Below are 17,584 nucleotides of genomic sequence, written 5' to 3' on the forward strand. Positions count from 1 at the left end.
CGACCAGGAGATACAAAAATCACACGGTATGGCCCGACAGGATTCACGCCCTCGGCACCATGTACACAATAAATGAGGGTCCACTGCATCGCTGGACCTGAATACCCCACACTTACGGCCCTCCACTCCAGGGCACACTCTCCGGCTGGATGGGGGGCGAGGGGGCTTCTCCACTTTGTGGGCTTGCACGTCTCCAAAGATGCAAAACCACAAATAACAACAAAAAGAATAATAAAGTACTTACAGTGCACACACACTAGTAATACAACAAGAAAAAGCACAGAAGTAAGTGGCTCAATTGTTGACATCAACGAAAATCTCACGACAGAGGCGGGCAGAGAGGCGAACACACGTCTACACCCGACGGCGGTTGCAAGCAAAGGGGTATGTTTACCTCCAGTCGGGCGGGACTCTCGACCATCGGACAAGCAGTTACTACCGAACTACCTTGTTAGAAATCTTACGACCGGTCCAGCAGGCGCTGAATAGTAATTCCTTATGTAAAGGACAGAGGGTTTGTATTACGTGTCGGAACAAACTTTTGTACACATTTTTTCTTGCAATTAATTAAGGCTATCGCCTGGAATTTCTAGCTCTATATTTACTGTTCAAAAACAGATTCCATCATAAAAACTATCATTACCTCATACTTATATTAGAACAGATATTGTTTCTGCTTCATACCATCACAAGGAGAGCACCCTCTGCTTGTGGAAGAAAGAAATTGCTGGAGAACTTGAGAATGAAAGAACTATATCTTAAACAAAATGTTACTTAAATTGATTTCATAATGTTTTAACAAAGCTAAAGTGACAAAAATGATATTGTTATGATACAATAAAGTTTGTTCATACTACCTGGCAGATATATATTTATAGCTGTATTTTCTGAAGTCCGACAGAATTTTAAAAACTTCCGACACACGCAGTGGTCGGCCAGGTGGTTAGTACCCATTCCCGCCGCTGGGGAGGCGGTATCAGGAACCATTCCCATTTTCTATTCATAATTTTTATTTCCACTGTCCCCTGAGGGGAGGGGGTGGGCTACTTGATTATATATATCTGCCAGGTAAGTATGAACAAACTTTATTGTATCATAACAATATCATTTTGTTCATGAAACTTACCTGTCAGATATATATATAGCTGAATCCCACCTTTGGAGGTGGGAAGGGACAGAATAGAAGGATTTTGGGAAACAAATGCATGCAGATGATTTACATCTTGGTTCCACCTGTTAGCATAGCTGGCTTCGTGGTTACTGCCACGTTAAAGTCTGCTTGTGACTACTAGAGTTGCCAGCGAGGTTAGAGACCTATATAGCTGGTTGCAACTCCAGATGATCTGTCAACAGGGGCGAGACCACGACGTGACTAGACCATATTGACCATACCATGAGGGCTAAGAAGTAAAATAAAATATTATATATATATAAATATATATATCACCACCTGACCAACCTAGCCAAAGTTAAGGGTGTTGTTAACTAAGGCTTAAGAGTTAAGAAGTCGCCGTTGTCGGCGACTCAACAACTAAATTAAGAGCTCTTCCTAACCATTTTCTACAGGATAGGATGAGTGGTAACTTCTTGCCCCCAAGGATTGTGTCTGCAGACACGTATGGCCCTAGCGAGCAGCAGATCTCATATGCCATCTTCACATCTCGCAGGGAGTGTGAAGTGAACACGAGTTGCTTCGCTAAAAACATGGTACTCAGGATGTTTGCTGAGTGCCATGCTCTGTTGAAATGCTTCTGAGGCCGCGCCCTCACCTCGTGAGCATTCAGATAAAAAGATTTCAAATCTTTGTGCAAACACAATGAAGGAGCACATTTTTGAAAGAACTCCTTAACACTAAAGCCAGGCTGTTCTACGATATGGGCAAGTCTGGTCTTTTCGGAACACTGCAGATTGCCCGAATGACTTCGACTTTCTTGAGTTTTATGTAGATAAAACTTGAGAGACCCGACAGGGCACAGGACTCTCTCTGGCTCCTGCCCACTAACTTGTGCCATCCTTGCTTCCAAGCTCCTGGCCCAAGGACAAACCGGGGTTACCATTCTTAGGCCACAACGGAAGGGTTAGAGAGCACACCGCCTTGTGTTCTCTAAAGCCAAAACTTGTGACGATGGCTTAAAATCTCACTAACCCTCTTTGTCGTATCTAGGGTGGTTAGAAGAAGGCCTTCCTGATCACATTGCAAGAAGTTAACAGGTAGGAGAGGTTCGAATGCTTTGACATCAAGAACTTCAGACTACGTCTAAGTTCCATATTGAAAGCTTCGATCTGGACATGCACAGTCAGTCCGTCTGTACTAAAGTCAGGTGACCGACCAGTTGACCAGTCAGACGAATCAAGGACAGCAAGGCTGTACCCTGAAGACCATAAGGCCACTATTCTTCGCTGAAGGATGAGTGTCTGGACTGCCTGGGCGATTCAATCTAAGCAAACCTTGGGGGTGTATCAACGCAACCCAACGTCGTCAGCGAATCAACTCCTGACTCGAGCTTCTGGTGCCAGGAGAAAGGAGCGAGGAGCAAAAAGGCGATTCAGTCCCAAAGGAAGAATGCCTGACAGTCCAACCTGGTCTCATGTTACACGATCATCGGGGGATAAACGCAACCGACTTCGTCAACAAGAAACTCAGGGCTACTATATGTCGCCTGATCTCGCACGAGTGTCTGACTCCGAGAAAACAGGTGAGACAAAAAGTAGATGATGAGCGAGGTTCGAGATTCCACAGAAACTCAAAGATCGTGAAGGGCTTTGTTGTTTGACAGACGCAAATCCTCTGAGCCCAAAGGCCGTCAACAACATATTTGCGTATTTCTTTAATAGTTGTGACTGCCAGCTTATCCTATTCTTCAGACGGAAATGGAAGACGGTAATCTTATTCCTGTCAACATCTCGATAGCCTGAACGTATTCAGACTCAGAGCGGAGAGGTTATAGGTACCTTTCGAGTTAGAGTAGACCGACTCTCTCGGAAAAGGTCCTTGGAAAGTGAACTAGGAAAGTATGTACCTCTGTGAATCCAGGATCTGAAGGCCACATGGGGCGATCAGCGTCATTGTCGCTCCCTGTCGCTCCCTGTGACGTCATAAATCCTCTTATTACATTTCCTAGCGATTGAAAAAAGGGGAAAAGAGACTAAATATCCATCCCCGTTCAATACATAGGATGGCGTTTAATGGTACCGATCCCCGATCGAGAATAAGGGAGCAGAAAAGAAGCCTCTTCGTCTCAACATACGAAGAGAAGAATGAAAGGGCGTCCCTAAAGTCTCCACAACTCTCAACTTACTTCTAAAGAAAGATTCCACTCGGAAGTCAATAGTTGCTGCCGTCGATCTAGACGATTCGTACGGACTTTTGCAATCCTGTAACGAACCTCTAGACTAGAGGATCGTTACATTCTACGCCTGTTGTTATAATAGGCTTTCTCGTAAACTCGAACAGGGACCGAGAGAAGATACTTCTTAAGATATGAGAGAGCTGTGGAATATCAGAGTTGATCTGGACCACTGGTTCCCAAAAACTCGTTACGAGGACTCTGGAGGGACTACCGAATCGCTTTTCTTTACTTCTTTCAGATTAAGATCCAGGGACATCTGAAACCCTATCCAGATGTCCGGCACCTTCTTTCTATCCCCTCAGGTGATAAACGCACTGAGAGATGATTCAGAATCATTCCTAGATCTTGAATAATATTTTCAGTTTTCCCCGGTATGGAAAAAACTGTGGTCTGAATTGCAGTCTATTCGGGGAAACAAACTTCTTCAGGAAGGAAATGGTCCCCAGCAAGCTCATCCATTCCTCCCCGAGTATGCTTACTTCCCTAATAAGGCTGCGCTTTGCCTAAGCAGGAGAGCATATAAAAGTGCAATGTTTGCGGTAGACTCGTAGTTCTATACCGTGCGGTAACGAGCACCGAAAGGATTAAGAGATAACTCTGTTGAACATAGTAAGGCAAAACGAATGCAACGTTTATTCATTCACGTAAGAAATCCCCTCAATCTTAGGCTAAAGTCCGTGATTGTAGGGCAGAGATACAGTTAGTCAGTCAATCCCGCAGGAGAGACGTAACCGCCAGCACAAAGATACGGTTAGTCAGTCAATCCCGCAGGAGAGAGAGACGTAACCTACCGCGCATGACAGCGCCCGATCTGTTTACTGGCTCGGTTGGACTGAGGACAGACACAGCGTGACAGCACAGCCAGCAGCTTACGAACGTCGTCCTCTTAACTTTATGTCTGGGTCTTGCCAGCTACCCTATTCTACGAAGAAATAGGTCCAGGTTATTTTTTTTTGAGCAGAAAGACTCTCAAGCTGTATATTTAAGCGAAACAGGAAAACGCTAAATATATAGATGCGTTTGTGTCGTCAGAACACTACCATACAACGGTAAAAGATAAATCGGAAACTCCTGGAAGGCTGCAGGGAGTAACGATTAAATGTCCTTAAAATAGACAATAGACCTCTCGGTTGCCATCCGAAGTAGGTAACTACAGCAAGCGTATATGACTTGAACCAACCAGAAGTAAAATAACGCAAGGCAAAATATGAAATTATATCACAATAAAGTTTGTTCATACTACCCTGGCAGACATATATATAGCTGAATTCGGAAATACAGCTACATACATATCTGACAGGCAAGTTTCATGAACAAAACTTAAGAGAATCGAAGCAAGTCAGCTCAAAGCTTTCTTTATGTTTACCCTGGACATAAGCGTTCATTGACGTCGTCCTAAAACAAGTCTATTTCTTGTACCGATGTCCCTGCGAATGGACGAAGAGAGCTCTTTCCGAATCTTGTCAATAAGAGCTTATCGCTTGACGCAATATCAAGTTAATGAGATGTTTGTCAATGAGAACTAACCCATTTACGGGACAAAAAGATATTTTGTCAATGAGGGGATACCCACTTACTTGACAAAACGAAAGTATATTGTCAATGGGGGGCGGGAAAGTCACTGAATTGACAAAACGTAATCCAGGGAGTCAAGCATTTAATTTTTTCCGATTCCCGTCTCAAACGAGGAAGGGGCAAGAATCCTGTTAAGAGACTGGGCTACGGCAGTAGAACGACGATGTTCAATTCGGCAGCGTAGTCCCGACTAGAAACTAACAAAATCTATCATCTGAAAAAACCCTTTCAGATGGGCTAAAAAAAAGCTTGCAAAATTATCCTGGGAAGAGGAAGAAACTCTCCAACCAGCTTCCTCTCCCGTATCACAACTAATGCCTGCTAAAGCTTAAAATTTATTGGCAGTATGGCAAAGGAAGTCCTGTCATGCGCTTTCCTGAAGAGCGTCCTTTTGATGAGTGCCTTTGCAAGAATCCCACTGAACGTTGCCGAGAGTCCTGACGTGCAGACATCGAGCCTTACATAACCCGTAACTGCCTTATCGCAAAGTCTTGACTGCGGTAGTGGCAACTTAAATTTATTGGCACAGAATGGCAAAGGTGCTGGTAGAGCAAACGAGATCTTCCCTTGAGCTTTCCTTAACTCCATCCACCTATGCGAAAAGCAATATTAATTGACAGAGACCTCTTGAATTCACGAAAACCCGATGCCTTGCTGGTTTCGAAGAAGAAGTTGTCTGTTCACTTTAAACTTCCTCCGAAGCACTGCCTACTTCACTTCTTTGCAGGTGAGGTAGAAGGTATCACCGGAGGTAGAGGTAAACATTCTTTAGGCCCATATCTGAAACAAGAGCTTGAAGAGTTCAACAGAAACGTTCAGCCAGGCGACACACCTGGCGTGCGCTGGTGCACGCTCGGCGTCCACTGGCGCGCGCTCGGCGTCCACTGGCGCGCTCTCCCGGTCGGTCCACTGGAGCGCGCTCGGCGTCCACTGGCGCGCACTTGGCGTGCACCCGCGCGCGCCTGGAGTCCATCCGAGCGTCCCGGGCGTGTCCGCTCTCAAAAGCTTCCTGCTACTATGACTTCTCTTACGTATTTCTCGGTGGAAAGACGGACACGAGTTCAGGCGACGTTCGCCTTCTTACTTCTCACTGAAACGCATAACGAGAGAGAGAGAGAGGACGTGAAGCGTCCTCTTCTATAAAGCTTCTATTTAGTAGCGCGCAGTCCTTCCGAAAGCTCCAACCCCTGCATGGGGAGGACGCTTCGGAGGACGAGAAGCAATCTTTCAGGATTCGTGCAGCGCACGCACTTTGGCAGTCTGGGGATTTTCATCAGAAACTGCCGAAGGCACGCCAGATCGGTGGGGGTTCCTTGTAAACCCTCCTTAGGCTTTCGACATGCTCCCTCCCGGGTCTCTGGGAGTCAAGCATGAGGTCCCGGCCTAGAGGCGAAACGAGGCCGATCTGACGCACCCTCCACTACACAAGGGGTATCACTGCACTTCTGCACTTCACTTTTACTCTCTAAAGCAAGCACTTTCGATTCTAAGAATACGAATCGAAAGAGATACATATCAGAGAAAGGGCAATTCCTCTACAGACACTGCTTAGGGCCCGAAGGCAACACTGCAGGGTTGAGGAGTAACAACTTACAGAAGTAGCACTTCACAGCAATGAAGGAGAGCGAGCACCTCTCGTAGACATATTCATAGCCCAGTAGGCCATACTACAGTTGTTAGGCAAAATAAAGTCTACAGGAAGGTTAGCAGGCTCACTACCCTGACTTTGTTACTGATTAATGCGTACATACGAATCATACGTCTTCCTTACGGAATTAGACATGTTTACTGATTAATTGCGTACATACGAATCATACGTCTTCCTTACGGAATAGAACAAAGTCTCACACTCCTTACATGACAAATCTCAACAAAGAAGCAAGACCCATACCCCCTCGTACATACCAAAGTGCGGATCTACCGAAGCTTTCGGTAGCCACACCCTATCTTTGCAGACAACCCCGTCTGAAACTAGCCTAACTAGATTCAGATATTTTATGCAAAAAATGAATCAAATTCAAATCAATTTAAGATAGCGTAGCCTAGCCACAAATCCCACAAATCCAAGTAAATAAATCAAAAGACAATTAGGATACTTAGCGGCAATGAAGTTTCCAAAATCCTAAGACGGAGGTACTGAAAACAGGTGTTTTCAGCACCGGCGACAGAAAAATTATGAATAGAAAATGGGAATGGTTCCTGATACCCGCCTCCCAGCGGCGGGAATGGGTACTAACCACCTGGCCGACCACTGCGTGTGTCGGAAGTTTTTAAAATTCTGTCGGACTTCAGAAAATACAGCTATATATATATCTGACAGGTAAGTTTCATGAACAAAATTACTTCATTATAGCCATTACTAAGTTCAAATCCAGATACCCATATAAGATTTACATCATGATACAACAACGCAAAATCTATAGCAGTGAGCTGGTTGCAGTACTTTTATCTATTTTGTTTCCATCAAAGAAAGTGAATGGCTAAATTAATAATCATTTTAAGTAAGTGACAAACATTTTCATTTAAAGCTTGAGAACAGAAGTATCTTAAAACCAACAGAATTAAAATATTTTCAGAGTAGCTACCTTCAATATGAAAAGACTGCAAGTGCATCTAATATTCCAAAAAACTTATTTCAAGCCTCAAAAACAAAGTATGCCACATGGGTGAAGAGACCCAACAGAACTTTGTATGAAGCTGACATAATCTAGCTGGTAAAATATTACTAGTATAAAAGAAATAAATATTTAATCGCACCTTGATCGTCATCTTGCTCACTTCCGTTTGTACGGTCAGTTTCAATGCCAGCAGAACCATCCCCATTGTCGTCATCGTATGTAAAGGAGGGTTCCATTGAGCTCTTGTGAACTTCTGGGCTCTTTGCCAAGGGTTCTTTATCATCAGTGCCTTGGTTTACCTTTACAGGGGGAGCTACCGTTGACTCTGGGTTGCCCATATCTTCTTCTTTAGAAGCAACGTTAGAGTCACCTTTCGCATTAGTGTTTTTGCCTTCGTTACTGTCGGTGGCTTCTGGTTTCTTCTCTTCCGTTGGAGCAGGGGCATCATTTTTATCTGCATCGTCCTCCTTTTTGCTGACAGACGTAACAGGAGCACTTGTTGACTTTGTCACACTTGATGTACTATTCTTCTGAACCTCAGTCTCTGATGGTGCTTTACTAGGGCCTCCAGCAACTGGCTTCTGACGTACCTCAGGTTCTTTGCTCTTTTGGACATCTGTCTTTGCTTTTTCAGGAGAATTTTTAGCAACCTCAGAATTCTGAGTCACTTCAGTGTTTCCTTGATCTGTTTTTATGGCACTCAATAGTGCAGGTGTTGTAGTATTGCTGCTTGCTTCGGGCTTGGGTGATAAGGATTTCATGTCTACTGAGCTATTCATACCAGGTGAGCTATCTGAAGATTTACTTGGACCTTGTCCCGAATCTTGAATGTTTTCATTTTTTTCGGTCCCGGTAGTATTCCCATCCTCTTTGGCCGTAGCACTGCCAGATGCCTCAGCTTCTGAGGCAGCTCTACTCACGTTTGGCATTTGCGCTCCAGTTTCACCATTTTCAGAGACTGGAGGGTTTCCAGGGGGTAGTGCAAACACTCCAACAGTGATGAAAGAAAAAGACAGCAGGACCCACAGAATTTTCATGATTTCCACTTTTGTTTAGTCACTGAACTGAAAGAAAGAAAAATACGTACTGGTAAATCTTACAATAAAACAAGGATGTAGTTAAGCATACATAGTACTGTATACACTAATACTGTTTAACTGTATATTAAAGGACAGAGTACTGCATTGAAAAATGATAAATTATGGGAGGTCTTGAGGGTCAAGCAGCAGGTATTTTGGAAGTTTCTTTTGTAATATGATATTGTTAAGATACAATAAAGTTTTATACATACTTACCTGGCAGATATATACTTAGCTATAGACTCCGTCGTCCCGACAGAATTCAAAACTCGCGGCACACGCTACCGGTAGGTCAGGTGATCTACCATTCCCGCCGCTGGTGGCGGAATCCCAACCATTCCCGTTTTCTGAGCCAGATTTTCTCTTACACCTGTCTCCTGAGGGGAGGCTGGGTGGCCCTTAATTCGTATATATCCGGCCAGGTAAGTATGTATAAAACTTTATTGTATCTTAACATATCATTTTTATACATGCGACTTACCGGCAGATATATACTTAGCTGATTGACACCCTTGGTGGAGGGCAAGAGACAGCTATATATTAATAAACAAAATTCTAATAACGGGAAAACAACAATGTTGTAGGTATTCAATCCTTGGTTCTTACCTGTTTGGGCTGAAGACTTCATGATTACTGTCATTTAGTCTGCCTGCCTCAAGAGCTTCAGTGAGGTAAACCACCTATGACCGAACAGCCCTTCTGGATCATGTCAATGGGGGCTAGCCCGCTTACGCGACAGAACCTGCATGGATCGTACCAATGGGGCGGTTACCCGCTTACATGGCAGAGCCTGACCTGTATCTTATCATGGGGGCTAGCCCTCTTACATGACAGAGCTTTAGGCTTTACATAATGCAACACGAGGAGACCAAAAGTTAATCCCGACCACCTGACCTCTCTAACCATGTTAAATCTAAGAACAAAATGAAAAGGGTTCTTCCTATACCTTCTTTCAGTCAACCATAAAAACCAAACACCATAATGTTAAAATTACATAACCTAACTAATTAGGATTAACCTCAGCTCCTCCTCCCAGCACTAAACTCCGCGGACACATATGCTCCCAGTGAAAAGCACTTCTCATAAGTAACTCTCACATCCTTTAGATAGTGAGAGGCGAACACTGAGTTACACTTCCAATACGTGGATTCAATTAGATTTTGAAGGGACCACGTTTTATGAAAAGCCATTGAGGTTGCTATGGCCCTCACTTCGTGTGCTTTTACCCTGAGGAGTTTAAATTGTTCTTCACCACATTTAAGATGCGCTTCCTTAATAACGTCTTTTATGAAAAACGTAAGGGCGTTTTTCGATATTGGTCTTGTAGGATCTTTGACCGAACACCAAAGACTTTCCTGCGTACCTCCCAAAAGAGACTTTCTTTGTAGATAAAATTTTAGCGCTCTTACTGGACAAAGGGTCTTTTCCTTTTCTTCCCCCGTAAGAGAAGAGAGTGCCTTCACTTCGAAGCTTCTAGGCCACGGTTTTTGATGGGTTTTGTTCGTTCTTGGCTAAGAAGAGGAGGCTTAAAAGAGCAAATTGCAGCCTCCTTCTTAAACCCCACTCTGCCCTCTAACGCTTGAAGTTCACTCACCCTTTTTGCCGTGGCTAAGGCGAACAGGAATAGAGATTTCCTCCGTCAAATCCCTAAAAGAACAATTATTGGAAGGTACGAATCTTTCAGACATCAAGTAATGCAGCACTATATCCAAGTTCCAACTGGGATTTTTATTAATCTGACTTTTTTGAGGTCTCGAAAGACCTAATAAGGTCATGTAGATCCTTATTGTCCGACACTCCAGACCCCTATGCCTAAACACCGAGGCAGCATACTTCTATAACCCTTGATCGTAGATACCGCTAGGCCACACTTTCTTCTCAGGTAAAGAAGAAAATTTGCAATGTCGGTTATAGAGGTACTGGAAGAGGATAGCTCATGCGTCCTGCACCATCTTCTAAACACTTCCCACTTCGACTGGTACACCCGTAATGTGGATGGTCTCCTGGCTCTTGCGATTGCTTTTGAAGCTTCGCGAGAAAACCCCTCGCTCTAACGAGTCCTTCGATAGTCTGAAGGCAGTCAGACTTAGAGCGGGGAGGTTTTTGTGATACCTGTCGAAGTGGGGTTGTTTGAGAAGATCGCTCCTTAGTGGGAGCGATCTGGGAAGATCCACTATCCACTCCAGCAACTCTGTCACCCAATCTAGGGTCTGGCCAAAAGGGGTCGATCAAACAGTTAATTTCGTTCCCTCTGAGAGGCAAACTTTCTTATTACTTCCCCTACCAGTTTGAAGGGGGGAAAAGCGTACCCGTCTATTCCCTTCCAGTCCATGAGGAGACCGTCTATCGCTATTGCTCTTGGATCCGCGATGGGGAGCAATAATTCTCCAACCTCTTGTTCCAGTTGGTTGCGAACAAGTCCACGTTTCGGCTTCCCCTTCCCCATAACCCCCATAAACTGATCGCACACTTGAGGGTGGAGAGTCCATTCGTGGGGTGAGCACTTGGTCTTCTGCTTAGCAGATCCGCTCGAACATTTCTCTCTGCTCCCTGAATAAATCTCGTTAGAAGAGAGATCTGCTTCTCTTGCGCCCAAAGCAACACTCCCTCGCTGTCACGTAAAGGGAGAATGAATGAGTTCCCCCTTGCTTCCTGATATATGCTAGGGCTGTCGTGTGTCTGAATTGACCTGAATGATCGATCCTAATATCTGTTCTTGAAAGTGCAAGAGAGCTAGGTGAATGGCTTTCAGTTCCTTTTTGTTTATGTGCCAGGACACCTGAGCTCCTTCCCAGGTTCCCGACACTTCTTGCGAATCCAACGTTGCTCCCCACCCTACGTCCGATGCGTCTGCAAACAACGCTCGGAGAGGCTCTTTATATGCAAGGATATTCCTTGACCGAGTTTTCTTCGGGTCTAACCACCACCGAAGATCTTGTTTGACCTTGTCCGTTATCCTGAATGACTCTTTCGAGTTCCTGAGAACTTTGATCCAGTTCTGCCCTTCAGATAATACTAAGAAGTGGTCTTGGTGGCAGTCTCCCTAGGGAAACGAACTGTTCCCACAACGAGGAAATGGTTCCAGCAAACTCATCCATTCCCTCTCGCGGAACATGTTCTTTCCCTAGAATCCCGACACTTTTGATAAGGCAGCGTTCTATTCTCCCTCTGTTGACGGATACGCTAGAAAGCCCCGAGAATCCATCCGAATCCCAGATAACTATGTTCTGCTGGGATCCAACTGGGACTTCTCGAGGTTGACTAGGAGTCCCAATGACTGCGTCATCTTTAATGTTATCGAAAGGTCCTCCAGACACCGTTGCTTCGACTTTGCTCGTATTAGCCAGTCGTCCAAATACATCGAAATTCTGATCCCCTCTAAATGTAGCCAATGAGCCACATTCCTTATTGGATACCCGTGAAGACTTGCGGGGGCCGTTCGAAAGTCCGAAGCAAAGCGCTCGAAATTGAAACACTCTTCCCTGTGACATGAATCTTAGGTATTTCCTTGATGCCGGATGAATTGGCACATGGAAATATGCATCTTGAAGGTCCAGGGATACCATCCAGTCCCTGGACGAAGAGCAGAAAGTACAGAGGAAGAGGTCTCCATCGAGAACTTCTTCTTGATCACAAAGACGTTCAGCGCACTTACGTCCAGAACCGGCCTCCGCCCACCCGTGACCCGAGGCTTTTGGTACCAGGAATAGACGGTTGTAGAAACCTGGTGAATGGAGATCTTGAACCGGTTCTATTGCCCTTTTCTGCAACATAAGTTCTACTGCTTGCAGGAGAGCTTGACTCTTGACAGGATCGTTGTATCTCGCTGTTAACTCCCTTGGAGTTCTTGTTAAGGGAGGATTTATTCCCTGAAGGGGATGAGGATCCTCTCTCGAGGATCGAGAGGGTCCAGCTGTCCGCCCCTCTCTTCGCCCAGACTCTGGCAATTTCGACAGTCTGGCGCCTACTGCTATCTGGAGGACTTCTTCTTCATTTTGCCTTCCCCGCAGGTCTCCTGGAAGGTCTTCCTCTGGTATCCGGTCTTCTACCTCTAAAAGGGGTTCTTGATGAGGAAGAGGCTCCTCGAAAGGGCTGCTGAAGAGGTGCTTTATCCTTCTTTTGAAAAGGAACCGCCGGCTTGAACCTCTTTGCTGACTGTGTCAGTAAATCCTGTGTGGCTTTTCCAGCTAAAGATTTTGCGACATCCCTCACCGTGTCCTGTGGGAAAGGTGGTTCGAAAGCGGCGAATATAGCAAGCCGACCTCTGTAGAGGAGATACTGACTTGGACAGGAAAGACCCATACACTGCTCTCTTTTTCAAAACTCCCGATCCAAAAAGAGCAGCCACTTCCACCGAACCGTCATCACGACTAATCCACTCGATAATTCTTCCTCGTGACAAATTCCCCCGGGATCTTGGGCTCTATTCTTCGCAAGGGCTCCCAAAGCCCAGTCCATAAAATTAAATACTTCGAGCGTCCTAAAGAGTCCCTTTAGTAGATGGTCCAGTTCACACATCCCCCAAGTAGCTTTTGCTGATAGTAGAGCGCGCCTCCTTGAGGAATCTACTAAGGAAGCGTAATCTGCGTCTGCCGATGATGGCAGTCCTAAGCCCATAGGTTCCTGGGTATCGTACCATCTTCCAGGTTTACCCGTCAACTTTGAAGGGGGGCATGAAAAAACAGTCTTGCCCGCCTCTCTTTTATTCTTAAGCCATTCTCCAAATCCTTTGAACGCTTTTTTCATACTAAGGGCTGGACGCATTTTTACAAATGAGGATGCCTTTGGAGACTTCGTGCTCGATAGCAAAGATCCTGGTGAGGGTCGGATCCGCTGGTTGCAGCTTATCTCCGAACTCCTGCAACAACAACAAGGACAATCTCTTATAATCAGAGACTACCACATCCACAGGTAATTCTTCATCCGAGACTTCTCTAATTCTCTTTTCTTCTTTCTTTTTCTTTTCCTTTCGCTAATTTCCCGCCTGCCGGGGATTATCCTTTCGGAGAAGAGGGGCGGTTCTTAGTGTCGAGGACTTCTGTCAAACGAAGAAGAACTCGTCCGTGTGACAAATCCTTGCTACTACAAGGCGCAATAGAGCTCTTAAACGCACGAGATCTTCTCTCAGGCACCTGTTTCCTACCAGGTGAAGGGCTCCTACTCTCCGAAGAACTCATAAAGTGCGAAGGGGTCTTACTCTGACCTAAGCTCGTACAAGGCGCCTGGCTGCCTACTCGACTCCTGATGACGCCTGCTCGACTCCTGGCGTCTGATAGACTCCTGGCGCCTACCCGACTCCTGACGCCTGCTCGACTCCTGAAGCCTGCTTGATTCCTGGCGCCTGCTTGACTCCTGGCGCTTGTCGTGACTCCTTGTAGGCTCTTGACGCCTCACAAGGACTCCTGGCGTCTGTTAGGCTCCATACGCCTGTAATATTCTTGGCGCCAATACTAGGTTTCTGTGTTTCTCACAAGCTCCTGCTTCTTAGGCTCTTGAGCCTATCCTGATCCTCAGAAGAGGAGTCCGAACTCCTGACTTCTCCTAAGAGACGTAGCTGATCGCTTGCTCTGCGAGCGGCTACCGCTGGGAACTTTCTTCCTATAGATAGGAGAGGATCGTTTAAAGGGAGGAACGAGAGTGTCTCTCCGGAGACGAGCGCCTGCTAGAGTGAGGAACTTCTCTCCTACCAGGAGAAGATAATTTTGATCTCTTCACTGGAAGGGAGGAGTCTTTTCCTTCGAGACGAATCCTTATGTAGAGCGCCTACCAAGGAGGATATTTGCTCCTGTAGATTAAGCAGGAAAAGCTTGTCCGGATCTTGAGGCGCTGGAGACGGTCTTCTCGCCCTCTTACTAGTCGAAGGAAAATCCTCTGGAAATCGCTCTGGGCTTGAATCAAAAGCGTCTCCTTTCGGCGCTACCCACGATCTCTTCAGAGGACGAGACTTCGAAGCAGAGCTCCATCCACGCCTGGACGAGGAGGAGTCCGACGCAGAAAAACACTCTTCCAGGATGCCTTTTCTACGGCTATCCAAGGCAGCCTGGGTCGATACTTCAGGGTCTGCCGAAGGGACGCCTGATCGTTGGGGATGCTCCACATCCTCCCTGCGGCTTTTGACATTCCTACCTCCCCTGGTCCTGGGAGTTTGTTGGAACGGTCTAGGCCTAGGAGCAACTGCGGAGCCGATCAGACGCCCCCTCCACTGCACTGGGGTCACTGATTCACTGGCACTCTTACCTTGTGTTACCATGGCTTTAAGCTGCTCCTGAAGTCCTCCCTGATCGAGGATCTCATTTTTTCCATTTCTGAAAATGAATCCTTAGATTTCAACACAGGGAGAATGGGGCTGAGGTTATGGGAGAAAACATCATCTAGTTTGTTAATCTCTGAGTCAGGCTCAAAAGAACAAGATCTACTCGAGCTTCTAGCTGACGCTTTCCTAGCTCTATCCTTCTCTCTTTTCTTAATATAAGAAGCTAAATCCTTCCATCCTTGCTCCGAAAGCCCTTCACATTCAGCACAATTCTATCAACCGCACATTCAGAACCTCTACATTTACTACAAAGCGTATGAGGATCTACCTCTGCTTTAAACAACCTAGTTCTGCATTCTTCCCTTGCACAAACCCTAAAACTTAGGTGTTACTTTAACTTCAGCCATCTTAATAGAAAAACCCACCCAATCCAAGTCCTAATCCAGTCCAAAATAAGCGTATGCCAATCCCGAGAATAAACAAGAGATACTTCACCAAATGAGTCCAACCAATTCTGGCAAAAGAGCAGAATTCCAATCAGGAGAGACCAAACAACAGTTGTTGCCGGCCTCAGCGACAGAGAAAATCTGGCTCAGAAAACAGGGAATGGTTGGGATTCCGCCACCCAGCGGCGGGAATGGTAGATCACCTGACCTACCGGTAGCGTGTGCCGCGAGTTTTTGAATTCTGTCGGGACGACGGAGTCTATAGCTAAGTATATATCTGCCGGGTAAGTCGCATGTATACCATAGTTTTCTTGAAAAAAAAAGAAGCATACCACAACTGAGCACAAAAAAAATCACAGAAAAGAAGTTACCAAATTGTATTTTGGGAAAATGAAAATGGCAAATTTTGTGCACAAGCATTATCTTACAGTATTCAATTTCATTTTGATTCCAAATGAATTCACTGTGAAATTTCCAATTTATTCAAAAGACTACACAGGATAACAATGCATTACTGCACAGTTAGGATACTAGTAAAACCTATACAAATGGAACCCTTGTGCTATATATGAGAGCCAGCCATTCCCCTGTGTTGTCTGGACCTGCCCAAGACTAAAAGGAGCTCAGAGGATGCAGGAAAGCACTGTGTTCAAAGACATAAATTTTTTTCCACCATAAAAATTTAATGTTTTTTTTTTAAACACAAATCCCATGAGTTTACATCAGCCTGACTAGGCTAAAGTATTTAGGAGGGTAAAAGACTTTGTGAATAGCAAATTCTTACAATTAAGGTACTAATGGAAAGGCAAGCTGTTAAGCACATTATCTGGCTACAGAAGTTTTTGAGGCTATGAAGGGGACACATAGTTGCCTTGTCAGTAAAGCCATGGTTTCTGCACTTACCTTCTTTCATAAAGCTTTGCTACGGGTAAACTAAAGAAATACAAACATGAAGAGGGATAGAGTTACGAAGGAGAAAGAACTGACTATCTCTTCGGCAATATTGTTTTTCCTGCAAACACATGGTAATGGAGTAAAAATCCACAGAATTATGATATAGGTCTCACAAGTAAAACTTTAAGTCATACAAGACCTCTACAAAGAAAATTCAGAGTGGGTATCATACTTAGGTGTTCCTCCTTGCTTGAGATAATATGGACCTAACTCATCCTTATCACTAATGCAAGCAGAGAAGAATTACTGTCTTTTAAGGTCAGGTTCCTAAAAATTATCATCTCTACCTATGATGTCATTCAACGCTGAGGAAATTGAGAGTAAAGGAGGTTTTAATGGTGTAACATGAGGAAAACTTCATAGTTGCACTATGAAACAATTGTTTGTTGTGGGTGGAAAGCAAGAAGGAAGAAAGATGATAAATGGAGGTACAGTAAAAGGAATGGAAGGAGCTGCAAGGAGCCTTAAGTAATACCTACAGTGCACTTTGTGAGATGCACTGATGGCACTAGCCCCCTACAGGGAAAACTTTAGGCTTGATAAATTTCTAAAGACAAGGAAACATACTAACACAGAGTCCCTGGGATTCTGGGAGGTAGTTCTCCACCAAAGCTCGGGGACTTGTGTCGCAATTCACTTGAACTAAAGTTTACATCTCTCCTCTCAAACACTTGTGCCAGAGCCAATCTATAACCTTTAATTGCTGATGCAGATAGCTCTGAAGCTGGGAGTAGCTATGACAGGTGTGCTCTGATTGAAGAAAGAGGAATGTAGCTGGCAATCAACTGGGGTGATGGAGTTCCCAGATATGAGGATAAGGGGGGAGCATTCTACGTCTGCTTTTTCATTACATGATGCATCTCCCGGAATGGTGACCCTAAAACATGGTGCAATGGTAATGCACCAACAACAACAATTTCCCTTGCCTAACTGTAAATGAAGCATGGGCTAAAACACAAGATCCCAACGACAGTATTTTGTGTGTTTAAGCTGTGACACTAAAAACCACCTATAAGTAAATATGTGATATTAATATTAACTGTTAAATTAAAAAAAACTACAATGCATGTCTTTGGGGTGTGCTGTGAAATGTAACAAACTACTGATAGCATATGCTACTTTGTTTTAAGATCATTCTGAATGAAAATTAAGATAATTCTGAATGAAAAACAAAACTGTTTGATAACCAATATTCAACTTAACTAAAGCACTACAGGAAACTACATTATATAATGTCTGGAAACATTGAAGACTTACAATTTATAAGTACTGGGTGCCAACGGTGTTCAGTATAATCTGTTTATTGACT

The 17,584-nt window shown here is 44.8% G+C and overlaps 1 protein-coding gene across 1 annotated transcript in view; it reads right to left on the bottom strand.

Annotated features, from left to right (window-relative positions):
- Positions 1-17,584, bottom strand: part of LOC135212387 (trans-Golgi network integral membrane protein 1-like) — a 48,036-nt gene that overhangs the window by 28,264 nt on the left and 2,188 nt on the right. Inside the window, exon 2 of the mRNA XM_064245757.1 lies at positions 7,683-8,607. Within this exon, the coding sequence (XP_064101827.1) occupies positions 7,683-8,580 (898 nt within the window). The 5' untranslated portion in view covers positions 8,581-8,607. The remainder of the gene's footprint in view (positions 1-7,682; positions 8,608-17,584) is intronic.

This window comes from Macrobrachium nipponense, chromosome 41 (genome assembly GCF_015104395.2).
Source record: "Macrobrachium nipponense isolate FS-2020 chromosome 41, ASM1510439v2, whole genome shotgun sequence".
Classification (NCBI taxonomy): Eukaryota; Metazoa; Arthropoda; class Malacostraca; order Decapoda; family Palaemonidae; genus Macrobrachium; species Macrobrachium nipponense.